This window comes from Heterocephalus glaber, unplaced genomic scaffold (genome assembly GCF_053883595.1).
Source record: "Heterocephalus glaber isolate CG9 unplaced genomic scaffold, H.glaber_assembly_v1.0 deba00001688, whole genome shotgun sequence".
NCBI lineage: Eukaryota > Metazoa > Chordata > Mammalia > Rodentia > Bathyergidae > Heterocephalus > Heterocephalus glaber.
In genome coordinates this window covers 7,718,646-7,739,408 of record NW_028258413.1, presented here as the reverse complement: position 1 = coordinate 7,739,408, position 20,763 = coordinate 7,718,646, and the positions used below count along the sequence as shown (strand labels likewise).

General features: G+C 40.5%; 1 protein-coding gene across 9 annotated transcripts in view; it reads right to left on the bottom strand.

The window, feature by feature from the left end:
• The window catches only part of LOC101725249 (sodium/hydrogen exchanger 9B1), a 106,770-nt gene that overhangs the window by 25,097 nt on the left and 60,910 nt on the right, over positions 1 to 20,763 (bottom strand). For 3 of the 9 annotated variants that reach the window (XM_087198732.1, XM_087198731.1, XM_021245392.2), the window contains exons 8-11: positions 18,268 to 18,374; positions 8,074 to 8,182; positions 7,031 to 7,167; positions 3,021 to 3,302 (exon numbers count right to left, since the gene is read on the bottom strand). In XM_087198732.1, the coding sequence (XP_087054858.1) occupies positions 3,054 to 3,302; positions 7,031 to 7,167; positions 8,074 to 8,182; positions 18,268 to 18,374 (602 nt within the window). In that variant the 3' untranslated portion in view covers positions 3,021 to 3,053. Of the gene's footprint in view, positions 1 to 1,337; positions 3,303 to 7,030; positions 7,168 to 8,073; positions 8,183 to 18,267; positions 18,375 to 20,763 lie in introns of those variants that run through there. The other 6 variants (XM_087198734.1, XM_087198733.1, XM_087198735.1 and 3 more) reach the window with 4 other exon arrangements.

Genomic DNA, 20,763 nt, shown 5'->3' with positions numbered 1-20,763 from the left:
TAATATAGACGAACTAATTCTAAAGTTTCTATGGAAAGGTAAAAGATCCAGAAGAGCCAACAAATTCACGGAGAAAAAGGGCAGAGTTGAAGGACTGACCCCACCCAGCTCCCAGACTGACTAAGAAGCCACAGTCATCAGGAAGCTGTGAAGTTCGTGACAGCACTGTCCTTTTCAGTTTATTAGTAAAAGCGCTAAGGCTGTCAGTATTTCTGCGAGCACAGCTTTGGCCGCGTGCCTTATGTCTGAAATAGGCAATTTTATTGTCACACTTTTCTAAATCGGTGTTTCCAATTTCATTTTCTTTGACCCAGTAATATTGTAAATAGTGTTATATGTGACTAATTTATTTCATGACGTTGTAGTCAAAAGCCTTTGTAATTTCTGCATTTTAGAGTATATTGAAATCTTGTTTTTAATTTCATAATTACTTTTTTGAGCTCTTTGAACCTTAAAAAATTATATAGAGCTGGGCGTGGTGGGGCATGCCTGTAGTCCCAGCACCTGGGAGGCTGAGGCAGGAGGGTGACTGCAAGTTTGAGGCCAGCCTGGGGTACATAGTGACTGGCCTATACATTAAAACTGGCCTGAACTACATAGTGAGACCCTGCCTCAAAAACAAAACAAACAAACAAAAAGAAAAATCAATTAATTGAACAGAATAGAAAGCCCAGAAATAGTGACACAAATGCATTAAACGGAGTTTTGACCAAAGAGCAGTGGCAGTCGTAGACGTAAATGTACAATGCAAAGCTACAACGCTCAGCAAAGAAAATCTGGGCGACTTTAGGTTTGGTGGTGGCCTTTCAGATACCCCGCAACAGGCGAGGCCCCTGGGGGTAGGAACCCTTCTGTTCTGTGAAGCTGTCAGAGAAAAGACAGTGCGGCTGGAAGGACCCTGCGAAGCACACACCGGAGAAGCCTGGTGTCCAAAACATGTACAGAGCAGTCACAAATCTAAACAAGAAAATGAACAGGCAAATAAGAGACAAAGGATGTGGACAGACAGACACCTCGTGCACTGTAACAACACATCCGCGGCAACTGACTTACGAGGGGAGAGGGTTGTGCAGCTCAGGATCGGCCCCATCACGAACGTGGATGGAGACCGGAGCTCCGGTTGGGGCGCGGGAGAGGAGGAGGGGAAAGGGAGGGAAGAGAAAGAAGGCGGAGGAGAGAGGAGGAGAGAGGAGAAGGAGGGCGAGAGGAAAGAAGGCAGAGACAGGCCCGCCGGGCGGACCTCCCGGAGGACCTGGGACCCGGCCGGGCCGCCCCAGGGGCCGGGCATCTGCAGCGGGCACAGGTCCGGGTCGTGCACCCCGAACCCTGGGCCTCACCGAAGCAGCCGTGCAGCAGCCCTGGCTGGCGAGGCTCTGTCCTGTCTCCGAGCAGATGGCAGATCCCGCCACTGAAGCGGGGCGTCTGACTGCAGAGCGAGCGTGCGCCAGAGCCGGGCCGGGCCCGCCCGCTTCGGGAAAGGCTCCGGCCCCCGACCGCCCGCCGCCGGGGCGGGACGTGCGCGCCCAGGGCCCGGGAGGGGCGGGGGACCCAGCGTCCTCCCGCCAGGCGGCGGGCTCACCCCGAGCCTGCCCGGCTGCCTGGGCGCCCGACCTCAGCCGCGGCGGCGCTGCTCCCGCCACCCGGACGCCAGCTCCAGACCTAGGAGCCCCGCGCCGGCCGTCAGTGAGCGGTGCCGCGAGTGGCTGTTCAAAGTGGGAAGGAACCAAATACCTAAACAGTACGGGGAACTCTGTCAAGTGTAAAATAAACTTTAAAATAGAAAGGAAATGTTGAACTTTATGTATTAAGCAAATGTCATCTAGCAAATAGAATGTTTCCGGGTTATTTATTTATTTAAAAACAAAGAATCTACCCGAGTAGCAAAATATAAAAATACACCAATGTTTTATAGATTCTGGGAGAAAGAATTTTCAGCAGAATACAAAAACGTACAGCATTCTTGAAACTTGACTGTAGCACTTTAGAGTGCTATAACAATGTCTAGAAGGAATCACTGAGCAAGAGGTGTAAGTTAGTCCCCAAGATGAATGCAACTATTATGCACCATAAACATATACTAATAAAAAAGAAAGTATAATTTAGATTATAATTTTTTTTGAGACAAGGTCTTGCTGTGTAGCCCAGACTGGCCTTGAACTATGTAGCCCACATTGGCTTCAAACCCGCAGCGACCCGCCTGCCTCAGCCTCCCAAGTGCTGGGATTACAGACTATAATATTTTTGCTTTAATAAAAATTCCTTAAGTAGTGAAAAAAGGGTAAAGACACACTTGATAGCTTTATGCTGGCACGCAGATTTCCTTGGCCAGAATTGAGGAAAAATCCTGTATTGCCAAGAAAAAGAAACTCTCATAGTCATCTATTAATCTTTCACGTCTGCAGGCTGCCTTTAATGCCTACATTTAAAAAATACCAATAAAAAATATACAGTATTTTCCATTTGTGACTTTATTTCTGTAAATAAAAACTACAGATAATTTTTCATCTAAAAACTGTTCAACCAGATTTCCTTTTAAGTGTACCACATTTAATAGTGTAAGGATAACGTTGGTTCTTTTCCTTAACATCATTTAATCAGGTAGTCGCTAAAACCAGAATTAAAATTCTACTTAGCCGACCCACTTAAAGCTGATGTGTTTTATTCCTGTCACTGTTTCTCTTTTCCGGATCAGTTTTGAAGTGAACTAACGGGATGAGAGTCCTCCTCCTCCTGTCTGGAAACGCAGGCTTCTCCCCAGGTTCAACATGCAGGTGCGTCTGTGTATTTCGGCTCATTTGATTTTTATTCTGCTTGGTTTGTATTATGACATCCAGTTCAGCCTTACTGGGCCAAGTTTCCTAGTGTATTTACAGATCAGCTTTGGCCTTGAAATACAGACACTGAGCATTCCATGTAACGCTGTATTATCAAGTGTAGTTGGAAGCAATAAATCTGAGGAAGCCCTGCAGAGAGGTCAGGTATGCAGTGGACTCTGGGTCCTGTGTACAAGCTGCACCTACCTGTACTTTAACCATGTCCTGCGCCGAGCGAATTCACTGAGACATCAGTTGCGAGGCAGCGATGACATTAGTGGCCCGGAGTCCTGGCAGGTGCAGTCTCACTGCGCTCGGGTTTGAGCGGCGCGAGAGCATCCTGGGCCCCAGGATGCTGATGAGCAGTGCCCCGTTTGGGGCTGTGATCAGGATGGCTAAAAACGCCACAGTCATCACGTCCTTCGAGTCCGGCTCCAAGTGGGGTGCCGTGAGCCGTGCTGTCTCCAGAGCCAGGGGACCCAGGACAGCCTGTGTTTAGGGGGAAAGGAAGCAAAGGGAAATGCTAATTAGAGGTAAGGTGTAATCAAAGTAAACACTCCTGTTACTAGAAACAGAGTCTAGGACTAAACTGTCAGACAGAAACGAAAGGTGCTGAGCAGTTTGTGCAGATTGCTCATCAATTCCGTTTCTTCTCGGAAGACAGACCTGAGGAGGGGACTGGTCATGGCACAACGGCGCGGGACCAGGGCTGGTTTGTACACGGTACTCTGGCCTCTGAGCTGGAGGTGAACAGGCAGTGCCCGGCTGCTCTGCGGGACACCACAGGCCGCTGCCCAAGGCCCTGCACAGCCCTCGGGTTCTTGGGGACATGAGGCTTTGTTGCTCAGCTCACTGTTCTTGGGTGTGTGTGTGTGTGTGTGTGTGTGTGTGTGTGTGTGTGTGATACAGCACCAAGCACAAGAGGATCGGAAGCCAGAGGGCTGAGTTTGAATTCTGTTTCTGCCACAGCCGGGTGAATGAGCTCTTCAAGGTGACTGGCACTCTCTAACCTAATTACTGTGGAACCAACGTGATAGTTACCTCAGCGGCTCTGTGTGAGGATTAAATGTGAGCATGCAAAGGATACCTGGCACACAGTAGGTATTCAGAGAGGTTTGTGTTTCTCTTTCTCCTCACTCATTCCTCACCCCCTGCCGAAGGACGAATGCCCTTGAATTCTTTGTTTTAGAGTGACCACCCTCAGTTGTCACATTTATTCCTAAGGTATCTTCTATTATATTTATTTTTAATGACACAAAACAAATTTCTTGCTAATTCTATTTCTTCATATTAACCAATCTAGGGCCGGGGATTTAGCTCAGTGGTTCTGTCGCCTGCCTCGCAAGCACAAGGTCCCGAGTTTGATCCCCAGTACAAAAAACCCCACAAAAACACACACATATTAACTAATGTAGGCAAAAAATTGCCTTAAAATTTTTAGGGATTAAATACAAATTAGAGTTGCAAACTACAGCAGCAGCAACATGTGACAAAATACCTGAGAAATAACATGAATGAGAGACCTGGAGGGGAAGGGGCTGGGGACAAGATACAGTCCCCAAGCCACAGCCTTGTCACCCACTCCTCCAGTCAGGCCTCACCTCCTACGGGTCCACTATTTCCCAGTGATGCCATCGTGTCATCAATCCCACAGTGGGTTAATACATTGATGGGGTTCGGCCCCACAACCCGGTTACCTCCCAGGAGCCTCGCTTTTGAGCCTTTCATGAGCCTTTGAGGGACCTTTCAGATCCGGAGGTAACAGCCTGGTGATAGAAATATCACCTTTGATATGGGACACTAAGGCAAGAGAGCCCTTCCTGTTAGGACCACTTCCACATCCCAAATCAGTGACTGCAGACACGGCAGCCAGCCAGAGTCCTGGATGCTAGGGAAAAAGATAAACCAAACAGAACACAAACTCTGAAGAATCTAACCATTTAGAAAAGGTTTTAAACATGAAAGTGGCAAAAACTGCTCTTCAGGGTGACAATGGTGATAACAGTGACACTAATAATATTTAAGCAAATACATGACACTTGTCACCGGCAGGTACCGTTCTCCAAGCTTTACATTCGTAACCCACTCTGGGAACTACGATCAGAGCCCCATGTAATGGCTGAGATTTAGTGTTATTTCTTTAGCAGGATGCAACCAGAAAACTCATCTTAACATTTATGAGCTGAATTCTTTACCCTCTTGCTATCTTCCATTTGTCTACTCTAATTTTCATTGGTATTTCTAAATGGAGGACTTAAGAGAAAGGAGAGGAGTCTGGCCCATTCTATTTCAGGAGCAGAAAATGGAGGAAGAGGATAAAGATGAGAAAAACTGTAAATTTTGAATTTAAAATATTTGTTGATTCAATTCATAGGTGGGATACTATCATTATCTCTTGTGTTGTTTGACTTTACCATATAAATAATTAATTCGGGGCTGTAGTTACAGCTCAGTGGTAGTTTACCTAGCATACACAGGGCCCTGACTTCACTCCCCAGCATTGAAAGGAAAGGAAAAAAAAAAGAAAGCCTTTGCCAGTCCCCAGAACCAGCTTGGTATTCTTTTCGCTGACAGCAGCAGAGCCTGGACCCAGCAGAAAGAAGCAGGCAGAAGGGGATAATACTGCAGGACTCGTGAGTATGTGGTCTCTTTCCTGTTGTTTCTTTTTTCCTGCTTAAGGAGATCTGAATAATAAAACTGCAAGTGTATGTTGGAAGGAGGGAGAATAGCAGGTATTCCCTTTGTAGATTTATTATTCCCTGCAGCAGAGGTTAAAAACAAAGTCATGATTTATATCCTCTCAAAGGTAAGATGAAATAACAACCCTGTGAACTGAGCTCCCCCACGAGGCAGCGGTTCTTCTAAGCTCTTCACATAGATTATTTCATTTAATCCCCACCACACTGTGCTGCAGTAGATACAGTTACAGATCTCGCTGTAAAATGAGAAAAACGAGGCTCTAAGAGATGAAGAAGTAATTTGCCTAAGGTGGGAGGCAAGTGACATGGTTCTCAAAACAGTGAGCCCCCATCAGTTTGCTTTCTTAACCTGATAATGGAGAATTTGGTTGCACAGGAACTTAGAAGCTTCTGTTTTGCAATGTGATGAAGTAGGAATTCCAGGAAATGAAGTTGTGATGCTGCCAGGGGTTAGTTTAACAGTCAGTAGCAATATCTTTCAGTGGGAGAAGTCTCACTGAGAAGGAGGAAAAAACTACATCTCCCTTTTCATCCATCCATCCACCCACCCATCCATCCACCCAATTCATCCACCCATCCATCAACTTTTGTAGGCTTTCAATGCATATTTACCTCCTGCCTGCCAGGCATTGTGTTAAATGCTAGGGAAAAGTAATGAAACAAAAACAAAATAACAAAAAACACTGTGTCCCTTTTTTCCTATGTAGTATCTTGGGGGATGTAGTCACTAATCAAACAGTCATAAAAATAAATGTATAGAGCCAGGTATGGTGGCGCACACCTGTAATCCCAGCACTCAGGAAGCTGAGGTAGGAGATCACTGTGAGTTTGAGGCCAGCCTGGGCTACACAGTGAGCTTGAGGGCAGCCTGAACTGCATACTGAGACTGTGGCTCAAAAAAAAAAAAAAGTATAATTAAAGACATTTACATATTCATGTGGTGAAGTGAGTGGCAGAGTTAGGAAATGTATAGCTTAAAAATAAACGTGTCGGGGGCTGGGGATTTAGCTCAGTGGTTCTGGCACCTGCTGTGCAAGTGTGAGGTCCTGAGTTGGATCCCTGGTACCAAAAAAAATAAAAAAATAAAAATAAATAAACTTGTCGGGCCAGGGATTTAGCTCAGTGGTACTGCACAGCACCTGCCTCGAAAGCACAAGTTCCTGAGTTTGATCCCCAGTACCAAAAAAAAAAGTGTCTTTACTTTAAAATCCTAACATCTAGCTCTGTAATGTTTACCAAAATAAAAAATTCCATTTTCCAGATACATTATCATTTTATATTTTAGGAAAATAGACACTATTTGCACTAAAGAAGTACAGTTTTGATTTTTAGAATAATTACTTTTAAAGTTGAGATTCTTAAAAATTATAATACTTTCAATAAATAGTTACAATCAATCCAAGATTTTAAATGTAAGGTTAATTAAACAAACATTTTGTGACTGGAGTAATATTTTTCACTAAGAATTTTAAAAAATGCCAAAACTGAAATTATTACAGTGATTTAATGTATTCTTACCTGAACTGTAGCTTTGGGCATCCATGATAAAGCAATAAATATTTTCTCCTTAAAATTAAAACCAGCAAAACACATCAGTACAAATGTGCTTAAAATTCGGACAAATACTGCCAAACACAGGGTAATGACACAAGTGCCTACAACAGATTAAAATAAATATAAGCAACAAATATTTAGGAAGAAGTAGTTCTTTATGCTTAGAGATATGATTTTTTTTTTTTTGGTACTGGGGATCGAACTCGGGTCCTTAAGAGAGATGATTTTTTTTGGGGGGGGGCCAGGAAACGGGGGATCGAACTCGGGTCCTTGCGCTTGTGCAGCAGGTGGCAAAACCACTGAGCTAAATCCCCAGCTAGAGATATGATTTTTAAAACATGCAAAAGCATTTAAAAGCTGTTGCCTCTGTGTTTTTATTTTTATTTTTTTTTGGTACCGGGATCGAACTTGGATCCTTGCGCTTGCGAAGCAGGCAGCAAAACCACTGAGCTAAATCCCCCGCCACCTCTGTGTTTTTAAAGTAAACAACAATGATAAAGAATACAAATATGACTAAGGCTGGCACATGAGGTGCCGAAGATGACTCGGTGGGACGGCTGTGAAGAATGACAGATGACAGACGCACAGTTCTGAACTGATGACTTCGGAATTGAATTTACTCAATTCTGAACTAAGAGACTTTTGGAGAAACACTTAAAGGAAAGTGATAGCATCTGACCCTGTCTGGTATTTCCCCTCAGAAAAGAATCTTAATCTCTTTCCTCAGATCACTCAGGGAAGATATTCAGGGCTATCTCTGGTCAAACAAACAAGTAAACAAACACAGGAAGAGCAGAGTGTTTCTTTTTTTATACTGGAGATCAAACTCGGGACCTTCTGCTTTTGAGGCAGGCAACAGAAGCACTGAACTAAATCCCCAGCCCCTTAACATGGGATTTTTGAAGATTCTTACAGATACTTAAATACTATAAATAAAAATAATAGGTATTCATAGTTTTCCTAAGTATTTTTGAATCTTATACCTTCTGTGCCCTAATTATTCTTACCAATAGAATTTCTTTCAAGAGATGAAATAGATATTTCTGATCCAACTAAGCCAAAAAGAAGAGGTTCAAAAATATTCCATGCATTTAAAATAAGTTTTTGGACTCTAGTCTGCGGAAAAGAGAAACATATTAATAGTTATTGTGGCTATACAAAGAGAGGTGCATTTCAAAAATTTAAAGTCACGTTTAACATTTTTTTTTTGGTACCGGGGATCGAACTTGGGTCCTTGCGCTTGCAAGGCAGGCGGCAGAACCACTGAGCTAAATCACCGGTGTGTTTAACATTTTATAGATTTAAGATTTATTTCCTTGTGGGGCTGGGGATTTAGCTCAGCAGTTTTGCCGCCTGCTGCGCAAGCGCAAGGACCCAAGTTCGATCCCCGATACCAAAAAAAAAAAGATTTATTTCCATGAGAAAAATTAATAATTAATAAACCTAGTTAATAAAAATTGAGGTTAACCTTTTATTCAAACATTTATGTAGAATTTCATTAAAAGAAACTCACAAAGCTATTAAACAATTACTAGTATTATGTCATTATGTCACAGAATCCAGAGGTCTTTGGCGTTCAAGCAGTGTCCAGAAAGAGTTCCAGCTGTGTTTGTGAGGTAACTGAACAGAGACAGAATCACGTCCTGCCTGCTGAGAACACACCAGGTCAGAGACACACTGGCTCCTGAAGGCAGCTGGGAAGAACTCCACACTAAATTATCCGGGAACCCAGTGCCAGGAAAGTGAACTCTGAAATGTCATAGGTTACTATGAGAACGACAACAACATTCTGGTGGTCTGTTGGGCCTGCTTCCAAAGGACTCATGTTGATTACTTTAAATTATTTTTCCTTGACTCTGAACTAAAAACTGTATATTAGATTCTTCTGTGGTTGCCCGCCTAGCTCCCCTTCCTGGGAATGCGTCTCCCTGAGTGTCACTTCACAGTTCAAAGGGAAATGACAGGAAAACCCCTATGGCCTAACAGTACTCTGGCTTTTCTCCAGGAATTTGCACGAAGAGCTTTTAGTCTCCGTCTGGGCTTGTCATTCATTGTACATACATTAAAAACTTTCATGTCCATTGCTTGGGGCATAAACTGCTTTCATAATTATTCCCTTTATGACTGGATTTACTGATAGCCATTTTGAAAAGTTTTAAAAGGGGCAAAAAAGGAAAACAATATTATTGCTTCTTTATAGCATATTGTCCTATTTGTTAGTTTGAATCTTTAAAATTCATTTATTTTTATTTCTCTTATACTAGTTTTTATTTTATTTTTAATTGAATTTAGTGACTTATTAACCATTCAATTCGTTTCATAATCATGATTATACTGGAATACTAAACAAAATGGGTAGGGAATTTGGGAAGGGAATTTCTCAAGCAGATTATAAAATTAATCTAAGAAAGAATATGGATCAAGAAGTAAAATGAGGGGGCAGCTTCTATTGGATTTTGAGATACAAAACTGCACTGATTTAAAGCAGAGTAGTATTGGCACAGAAATGGAATAGATAAGTAAAATTAATAGGATAAGTGGGATATATAGGAATCTATGTGTAAGAATTTAGCTTATGTTAAAAGGAGTATCCAAAATAACTATAATATATAATAAATACATAATTATATAATAATCTACTGAAAATTATTCAATTTATATGGACATATATATGAATGTACATTATTATAAGTATGTACATGTGTATGAATACACATACACGTGTGCATATATCCTTACTTCACAACATTCATAGAGAGAAATTCCAAATGAATTTAGTTTTTTAGAATTAAATCCCAAAACAATATAAACAAAAAATACTAAAATTACTATATCCTGGAATTACCCTTCAAAACTGACAGAGAAATAAAAACATTCCATGACAAAAAGAATCTAAAGAAACTCATGACTAAGCCAACATTGGAGAAAATACTTGAGGGAATTCTAAACAGAGAGAGTGAGGCTAACAGCAACAAAAAGCCCTAAGGAAAGGATATATCTAACTGCAGGGCAAATGAAAGTAAATTAGAAAGCAATCAACACTGGAAAAATAATATGATAGGAACCAGCAAATACCTTGCGATAATAGTATTCAAATACATGGACACAACTTCCCAATCAAAAGACACAGATGAGCAGATTAGGTCAAAAACCCAAACCCAACTACAGTACACGGCACCTACAAGAGATGCCGCCTCATCCACAAAGAAACACATGCAGCAAAAGTGAAAGGATGGAAAACAGTACCCCAGGCAACTAGCCCAGAAGCAAGCAGGAGTAGCTATCTTAATTCAAAGTGAACTTCATGCCACAATTGATCAGAAGAAACAAAGTTACTACATAATGGTAAAGGGAACAATTCAACAGGAAGTGATGACAATTATAAATATATATGCACTGTGAGCTGGGGATGTAGCTCAGGGGCACTGTGGCTGCCTGGCAAGCACAAGGTCCTGGAAAAAAAAATATGCACTGAATATCAGTGCACCAGATTTCATAAAACACAAAAATCACTTGACATAAAATTAAAGCTAGACACCAATACAGTCATATGGGGAGACTTTAATACCCCACTCTCACAAATAGGTCAGCCAAACAAAAATTCAACAAAGAAATATCAGAGTAGAACCATAGGACTGAACAAATGGGAATTATCTACACTGTTTCATCCAACAACCTCAGAATACACGTTCTTGATAGAAGTTATGGAACTGTCTCCATAATACACTATACCTTATGCCATAAAGCACATTTGAATAAAAACAAAAATGATTTGAAATAATCTCTTGCATTCTGTCAGCTCACCAGGGAAGCAAACTAGAAATCAACAGCAAAAGAATCCACAGAATCTGTGGAAAGACATGGAGGATAAATTATATACACTGGATAAATCAATGATCAAAGAAGAAATCAGGCAAGAAATTAAAACATTCTTAGTATCAAATGGCAATGGCAATACAACATACCAAAACCTGTGGGACACAATGAAAGCCGTTCTAAAGCCAGGAATGGCCATGGATGCCTACATTAGAAAACAAAGAGTGATTGCCAAGTAAAGAACCGAATGATACATCTCAAGGTCCTAGAAAACCAAGGGCAATTCAAACCCAAAATTTGTAGAAGGAAAGAAATCATAAAGATTAGAGCTGAGGGCCAGGGATTTAGCTCAGTATTTTCACCACCTGCTGCGCAAGCGCAAGGACCCAAGTTCAATTAGCGGTACCAAAAAAAAAAAAAAAAAGATTAGAGCTGAAATCAATGAAACTGAGACAACATCAACCACTACCACACAGGATCAATGGATCGAAGAGTTAGTTCTTTGTTTTTGATTTTGTTTTGTTTTTTTAAGTTGATTCTTTGAAAGGGTAAATGAGAGCAATATACCTTTAGCCAGCCTTACCAAAAGAAGGAAACAAAAGACACATATCAACACAATTGGAGATGAAAAAGGTGAAATCAGCAGACACCACTGAAATCCAGAGAAACTATTTTGAAAACTGTTATTCCAACAAACTGGAGAATCTAGAAGAAATGGAGAAATTCCTGGACACGTAAGATTTTTTACCAAATTTTAACCTAGAAGATATAAAAATCCTGAATAAAATAATAACAGGCCATGGTGCTGAGGCAGTAATTAAAAAACCTATCAACTAAGAAAAGCCCAGCACCCAATGGATTCACTGCCGAATTTTACCAGAATTACAGCACAGAATTAAAGCCAATATTCCTTAAACTCTTAATGAAATTGGAAGAGCCAAACACTGCCACACTTATTCTACGAAGCCAGCATTATCCTGATGCCAAAACCAGTCAAGGACTCAACAACAACAACAACAGCACTACTACAGGCCAATATCCTTGATGACCATAGATAGATGGAAAGCTTTTCAACAAGATACTTACAAAGAGAATTCAACAAATCATTAAAAAGATCATATATCATGACCAAGGTTAGCTTTATCCTAGGGCTGCAAGGATGGTACAACATATGTAAATTAATAAATGTAATGTGGCACATAAATAGAAGTAAGGATAAAATGATGTAGTCTCAATAGATGCCGAAAGACCCTTTGACAAAACCAACATCCATTCAGGATAAAAACACTGATAAAAGTAGGTAAAAACAACCTTAAGGCTAACTGATAAAAGCCATTTATGACAAATCCATAGCCATCATCACACTAAATGAGGAAAAACTGAAAACATTCCCTCGAAAATGAGGAACCAGACGAGGGCGTACAATCTCACTTCTGTTCAGTTGTACTTGAAATTTTAACCAGAACAATCAGGCAAGAGAAAGAAAAGGGACATGACTAGAAAAGGAAGAAGTTAAACTGTCTTTATTTGCAGATGATACGAACCTTTACGCAGAGGACACCAAAACTCCACCTGAAGAATCTTAGAGCTAATAAACTAATTCAGCAAAGCAGCAGGATACAAAATCAACACATGAAAATGAAGAGCATTCCTTTACACCAGTAATAAACCTACCAAGAAAAAAGACAGGAAAGCAATCTCATTCATGGTAGATTGAAAAATTAAATACCCAGGAATCAACTTAAGCGAGAGGTAAAAGACCTCTATAATGAAAACTATTGTACTCTGAACAAAGAGACTGAAGAAGGCATTAGAAATGCAGGCATTGTCCTGCTCCTGGGTAGGCAGAATCAGTTTTGCCAAAATGGCCATACTACAAAGAATGACACATAGATTTAACACAAGCCAATCAAAATACCAACAGCATTCCTCAGAGAACTAGAAAAATCTTAAAATTTACATGGAACCAGGAGACACCAAGAACATCAAAGCAATTCTTAGCAAAAAGAGCAAAGCAGGAGGCATTATAGTTCTAGAGTTCAAGTTATACTATACAGCTACAGTAATAGAAACAGCATGATACTGACATGAAAATAGACATGTTGACCAATGGAATGGAATAGAAGACACAGAAACAGCCTTATACATCTCTAACCATCTAGTTAAAACGGCTGAAAAACAGCCTTTCCAACAAATTCTGCTGAAAAACAGGTTATCCACATGCAGAAGAATGAAACTAGAGAGATCTCTGTCACTCTGTACTAAAATAAGATGAAAATGGAACAAGGACCTAGACATAAAAGCAGAAACACTTAATTTCCTGAAAGATAAAAATAAGAAAAACAGGCCGCTGCCCCTGCGCCTCGCTTGTGTTCACGTTCACACCGCCTCCCGTAACTACCCCGCCCCCTTCCCGCCTTTTCCGCCCTCCTGTCCCTCTCCCTCGGCTGGGCTGCCAGATGAGGTGATGGCAGCAGCCAACTTCGGCAAGATCCAGGTTGGGATTTACGTGGAGATCAAGCGGAGGGATGTTTCTCACACCAGAGAGAAAGAATCAACAACTGGGACCGCATCTTATTAAAAAGAAATCACCAACAGGGTGAAGAGATGAGCCACAACGTGGGAAAAAATTTTAGCCAGTGGTTCCTCAGACAAAGGTCTACTATCTAGAATCTATAAAGAACGGAAAAAAAATCAGACCTCCCAAATTTAAAGACTCAATCCAAAAATGGACATCTGAAATGAACAGACATTTCTCAAAGTAGAAATAGCAAATAAACATTTGAAAAATGTTCAACATCACTGATCATTCGAGAGATGCAAATGAAAACAACACTGATATTCCATTTCACTCCAGAAAGAACAGCTGCTATCAAGAAATCAACAACAAATGCTGGTGCGCTGTGAGGAAAAGGAAACCCTTCTTCACTGCTGGTGGGAGTGCAGACTGGTGCAACCACTGTGTAAATCAGTGTGGAGATTCCTCAAAAAACTAGAATTAGGGGCCGGGGATTTAGCTCAGTGGTTTCGCCGCCTGCTGCGCAAGCGCAAGGACCCGAGTCGATCCCCGGTACCCCCTCCCCCCCAAAACAAAACAAAACTAGAATTAGCCGGGGATTTAGCTCAGTGGTTCCAGCGCTTGCCTTGCAAGTACAAGGTCCCAAGTTTGGTCCCCGGTACCAAAAAAACCCCCAAAAACAAAAAAACAAAAAACTAGAATTAGAGGTCCCATTTGACCCAGCTATTCCCCTGCTGGATATCTTCCTGAAAGAATTAAAAGCATCATACATCACAGTGATATATGTGCACCCATGTTTATAGGGGCACAGTTTGTAATAGCTAAAGCTTGGAAACAACCCAAATGCCCCTCAAGTGACGAATGGTTAAAAAAGACGTGCTTTTTTTTTAATAAATAGCGTACTACTCAGCCATAAAGATAAACTAGAGACACAGGTAAATGGATGCATATTGAAGCCATACTCAGGTGAAATAAATCAAACGTGTAAATACCGCCAAAAAACCCCACAAACCACTTGAAGAAACAGCCATAGGCAAGGATTTCCTGAACAGAACTCCAATTGTTCAAGAAATAATAGCATGGATCAACATATGGAATCATATTAAATTAAAGACCAGCACAGCAAAGGGAACAATCAACATAGAGACAACCTTCAGAGTGGGAAAAATTTTTTGCCAGCTACTCCTCTGATAGAGAACTAGTATCTAGATATATAGAGAACAACAAAAAAATCAATCCCTGAAATTAAAAAATGAGGAACTGAAATGAATAGACACTTCTCAAAAGAAGAATTACAAATGGCCAGTAGGTACATTAAAAAATGTTCATCATCTATGGCTATTAAGGAAATGCAAATCAAAACAACACTGGATTCTGTCTTACTCCTGTTAGAATGTCTATCATTAAGGATTCAAATGCAATAAATGCTAGTGAGGATATGGGGGGAAAGAAACCCTTCTATATTGTTCGTGAGAAAGTAAATTAGTACAACCACTATGGAAATCAGTGTGGGGATTCCTCAAAAAACTAAAATTAGAAATTCCATTTGACCCAGCTATATCTCTCCTGGGTATCTTCCTGAAAGAGTTAAAGACATATATTTCAGTGATATGTGCATATCCAAGTTTATAACAGCATTACTCACAATAGCTAAATTTTGGAAACAGCCTATATATTATCAACAGATTAATGGATAAGAGAAAATGTGGTATAAATGCACAATGAAGTATTACTCAGCCATAAAGATAAATCTGAATAATTTGTAGGAAAATGGATGGATCTTGACCCCATAATATTAAGTGAAATTAATCAGACACAGGAGTTTAAATATCACATGATTTATCTCCTATGAGAAACCCAAAATATAAATAATTTAAAGAGCAAAATAAAAGAGAGGTGGTAGGAAACAGAGAAGTAGTTTTTTTTTTTGAAAATGGGTAAAGGGATCTGGGGAAGGGGAAAGCAGAGTAGGGCAGTGGTGGCAAACCTGTGGTCTGTGTGCCGCAGCAAGCTATTTGTACCATCGAATGCTCTGAAAGTTTGCCACCACTGGGATAGAGGATCAGAAATGTTTAAGACACAACAAATATTTATCTATCAATCGATCATCTATAGTCATGTATATATTCCCCACAATAAATGTTATTTTTCTATATCACAAACATATACTAATAAAAAACTATTAACGTTTTAGATGGTGTCTTCATAATGTTCATAATGTTAAAATCTTGGATGAGGAAGACTTCCTCAAAAAAGATGCAGAGGGCCGGGGATTTAGCTTAGTGGTTTCACCGCCTGCTGTGCAAGCCCAAGGACCCGAGTTCGATTCCCGGTACCAAAAAAAAAAGATGCAGAGTGGGCCAGGAATTTAGCTCAGTGGCACTGTGCCTGCCATGTGGGCTCAAGGTCCTGAGTTTGATCACCAGTACCAAAGAAAAAAAAAAAAGATGCAGAGTCCAGAATCAAAAAGGAAAATCTGATAGGTTTGGCTGTAGAAAATTTTACTTCGTACAAAACTTCATACAAGTAACCTCATACACAAAGTTGAAAATAAGCAAAAATTATTTGCAATATACATGTTATAATATACACATATATAGATATATATAATACACACATACATGTATATGTATATCAGTAGCCCTAACATAAAAAGAAACTATAAATTAGAAACAAAAAGGCATATACACCAACAGGAACGGACAAAGAATATCAATTTAAAAAGAATATGTGAGGAGAAGCTTGGTCCACTACTAATCAGAAAAATATAAAAAAGAAAAACAGTGTCATAGAGTGTCTTACCCAGCTGACTGGAAAAAAAAAATAGAACTACTTGAGATATTAGACATTCTCCTATACTCTTGGCAGAAGTAAATAATGAAAATCTTTTTTTTTTTTTGGTACTGGGGAATAATGAAAATCTTTTGAGGTGATAATTTGGCAGTACTCATCAAAATAAAAACAGACTATTTCTTAACTCAGAAGTTCTACTCTAGGCACCCATTTTTAAGAAGTATGTGTATAGAGACACATGAATAGGATTATTCATAGCAGCACCTTTTTTGTTAGAAATGGAAAAAATCTAAATGTCACAGAGAGTTGGTTAGAAGAAATAATTTTGGGAGGGAATTAGATATTTAGGAATGTGGAGGATGAAGGAATCTGTATTTTATTCAGTAAGTTTTAATATCTTATGAAAATGTTTCCATAGATGAACTGTATAACTAAATTTTTTTTTTTTTTTTTTGGTACCAGGGATCGAACTCGGGACCTTGTGCTTGGGAGGCAGGTGCCAGAACCACTGAGCTAAATCCCCGGCCCTATGTATAACTAAAATTTTAATGAGTGAAGTAATTACATTACCAAGTTATATAATCATATTACATAAAACTTGTGAAAAAAGAGAAGCTTGATATAATGACTCTACTTCTGAATGCATTTTGGTACATTTCAAGGTACTTTCCTAAATATTTTAGTTCCTTGACTGATTCATACACTTCCCTCACTGTGACACATACACACATACATGTGTGTGTGTGTGTGTGTATATATATATATATATATATATATACACAAACTAAGTTATTTTATTTAAAAAAAAATATTCACCTTCTCTTTGGCCCATTTTAACCCTGCTGTGAAAGATAACACTAGCGTGAATAATCCTCCAGCTCCGTGTAAACCAATATGCTGGCTGCCTAATACAGCAGAAACAGACCTACTCAAAATAAGGAATGCTCTCTTCATTGGAACCTTTTCCTAGAAACAGATATTTAGAAATTGGTTTACATTAAATACATAAGATTTAGGATCATCTATAATTTATTTTTGACCTTTTGCTGCCATGTCCCTCAATATGTTAGTGTCTAAAATGTTGATTTTCTTCCTAAGTATTTCAGCAAACTTGATCTCTAGTAATAAAATTTATAAATATTAAACTTTCATTTTCTGATATATATCCAATACTGGTATCAATAATATGGCTATAATATTTTAACTGAAAGCGAAGGAGAGATCCATATAATCTTTAGTTTTATATAAGCTATCCACCAAAAATTTAAAAATAAATTTTTAGTATCTTTTTTGTCAAAATAATTATTACAGGTAAGTTAAGGTGGAAGTTATCAAAATACAAGAGTAATGGTATATCCTTTACAGCAGGAAAGTGTTAAGTTTAATAAGGTGGACTCTGAAAAGAAGAGCAGGAACAAATTTATGTCAGAAAATATGCAGAGATAAATGGGAAGCTATCTTTTCCCAAAAACGTTTAAGGGAAAGCTCGAGGAAAAATTGTCAAACTTAATAGGCAATCTAGTGGAGAAGAGGAGAAACTCAGATTTAAGTACATTTTTCTGATATTCCTTATTTGACAAATTAGGAAGCAGAGACATTAGTCAAGGCCATTGTCAACTTGCACCAATTATGACTGTGCTCAGTTTTAAGCAGACAGTAGGCGTGGAGGGCTCCTTGGGGGAGAGGGTAAGTATGGAATTTAATATTTCACAGACTTTTCCAAAGTTCAGCTCTTGGGAAGAAATGTCTAATATGACAAGCTGTGGTCTGTATGTTGTTGGAGGCGTGGTTCCCAGGTCGAGCCCCTGGGGAAACCCTGGGGGAGGTCCTCGGGCACATGTTCCTTCTCTTTCTTTTGCTGCCTGGCTCCTAATGTTAATGGATTTTTTCTGCTGTGTACTCCTGCCATGACATAGGCCCACAGTGATGGGCCAGTTGATCATGGATAGAACCTTCAAACTGTGAGCCCGTGCAAACCTTCACGCTTATAAGTTAACTGTCTCAGGTGGTTCACTGTGGTGATGGAAAACTAACATACTGCAGTTCTATAGAATACATGAATTTTTAAATTTACCTGATCTTCACTTGGAAAATATTGAACAAAAAGTCCGAAAACAGTTCCTACCAGCACACCAACAAATACATCCCATAAAGTTGATAGGACATTATTAAGTATGCTACCTGTAAGGGCACACAATGAAAGATACTTTTCACAGAGAAATATTTTCACATCAGAAAATCAAATCTATTTAGTTTATGAAAAGTAACATTTTGTAGAACAAATAAACTGGACCTTTAATAGTGAGACATGTGAAAACATGTTTGGATCTAACTGAAATTAAATGCCTACTCTCAAATAATTTAAAATATACACACAACTCAGAAATTCCCATTGAATGGGCCAGAAAATAAGTGATAAGCCACAGTGTATAATCACACACTCACCTATGAGACCAGGTGAGGTGCAAGAGTGGAGAGAAAGTGACAGGGAAGACTGGTGGCTCTTGGCATGTGGCCAGCGGGATTCTATTAACAATCCTTCCCAGATGTGATATTGTGCAAAATAAACAACAACTTAACAATAACAACAGAGTAAAATAATTTTATTCCAGGGTCAAGCCTAGAAATAGTCAAGGGGCAAATGAGTGCTCAATACATATTTTATCCATAGATATTATGTATCACATTTGTAGTTCATAGTAATAAGCAACAAATGATAAACAAAACAACTCTGGTCCTCAGTTACAAAAAAAGTTCAGTTCTTCTCTGGGTATTCGACTTGCTAAAGCAGTGGTGAATCTATGACTCTCGTGGTGCAGTGGGCACACAGAGCCCTATGGGCACATTCCCCGAGTCACCCCAGCATCGCCCCAGCAGCTGGGCATTCAGGCTTAATTGCAACGTTGGCACTTTGGAATAAATAAGTGGGTTTGGGGTTGCAATTTGGACACTCATTCTCTAAAAGGTTCAAATGTCTATTTTAGGATTTTTTTTCATTAAAAATAATAGAAACAGAGTGGTGTCAGCAAGGTGCTGGAATGAGAAGCCCGAACCCTGACCACACCCAGACTGGGGCAAGCATCAGCGTGTGGTCCAGAAGCCTCAATGCAACACCATGGTGGTGAAGAAGTGCAACACCCTGGCATGTGCAGAACAGGAAGAGTGGCATGGACGGCGCGAACAGCTGCTCATGATGCCCGTCAGAGTCCTTCCCCAAGCTGGCCCAGGTTGGCACAACTGGGGGAAAGCCCCAGACCCACCACTGCTCCATCGGGAGGAGATGAGGAGAAAAGAGCAGCTTTTGGGGGTTGTCCAAGGCACTGGCCTCCCCATTCCACCTCAAAACCTGTGCACTGTGGATAACCGAGAACGGCTGAGAACAAAGAAGAGGTCAGAGACAGCTCCAAAATTGGGGAACCTGCAGTGCACAGACAACAGGGAGCAAAAGCTCCAGAGAAAGGCACTAAGAGACCTGTCTGAGTGGAGTATTCCTTGTACAAGCCTGGAGGGGGCGGGACAGTAGTACCCAGGGGCCGGCCGCGTGGTTGGTCATCGGCACGGCCAGAAAAGTCCTCCTCAAACACCAAGTCCCAGAATAAAGAGTCACAGCACACACACAGAAACAGGACACATGGCCAACTCAGAGGAGCAGACTCCATCTCCAGACACCGACCCTAAGCAAACGGACAGCTGTGAACTAATTGATAAAGAATTCAAAATAAGGCTAAGGGAGGTAGCTCAGTGGTAGAGCAGTTGCCTAACATTCCTCATGCCCTGCCTTCAAGCCCTAGCACTGTAAAAACAAACAAACAAACAAACAGTAAAACAAATAAATACACTGTAAGTCTCATAAAAACAAGAAGGCCAACTAAATAAAATCAGGGAATGATGCATACACAAAAATGAGATTATCAGCAAAGAGAAACTATGTATAAAAAATACAGAAACTCTAAAACTGACAAATACAATGTCGAGGTTGAAAACTTCACCAGAGGGGGTTGACAGTAGGCTGCATCAAGCGTAAGAGGGAGTCAGTGAAACGGAAGACAGTTTATTGTGGGGACTCTCAGGGTCGTACAGGCTGCCACCCGGCAGACCAGTGTGTCACAGGGGAAGACTGATGAGGAACGGCCCCAGGCTTCCCAAATGGGAGCAAGAAAGAGACTTAGGAAAAAGCTCAAAGAAACCAACTAGAGTAAACCAAGAGACCTAAAAAGGAGACACTGGCACCAAACTGTCAACGCCAAAGGCAAACAGGGGTCTTGAAGGCACCTTCAAGAAAACGGTGCTTGAAGCACAAAGCACCTTGCCTCAGACAGGAGCTTCCACGCGGAGTCCACTGAGTCAGTAGACGATGCCCTATAGGCTCCACGGGGTGGGTAAAGCACCTGGAGTGCTGGAGAAAGACAACCCTGCCAACCAAGACCACGACACGCATGGGCCGGGGATTTAGCTCAGTGGTTTCGCCGCCTGCTGTGCAAGAGCAAGAACCCGAGTTCGATCCCCGGTATCAGAAAAAAAAAAAAAAAAAAGCACGACACTCAGCAAATCCAGTCCATCTTCCAGAAAT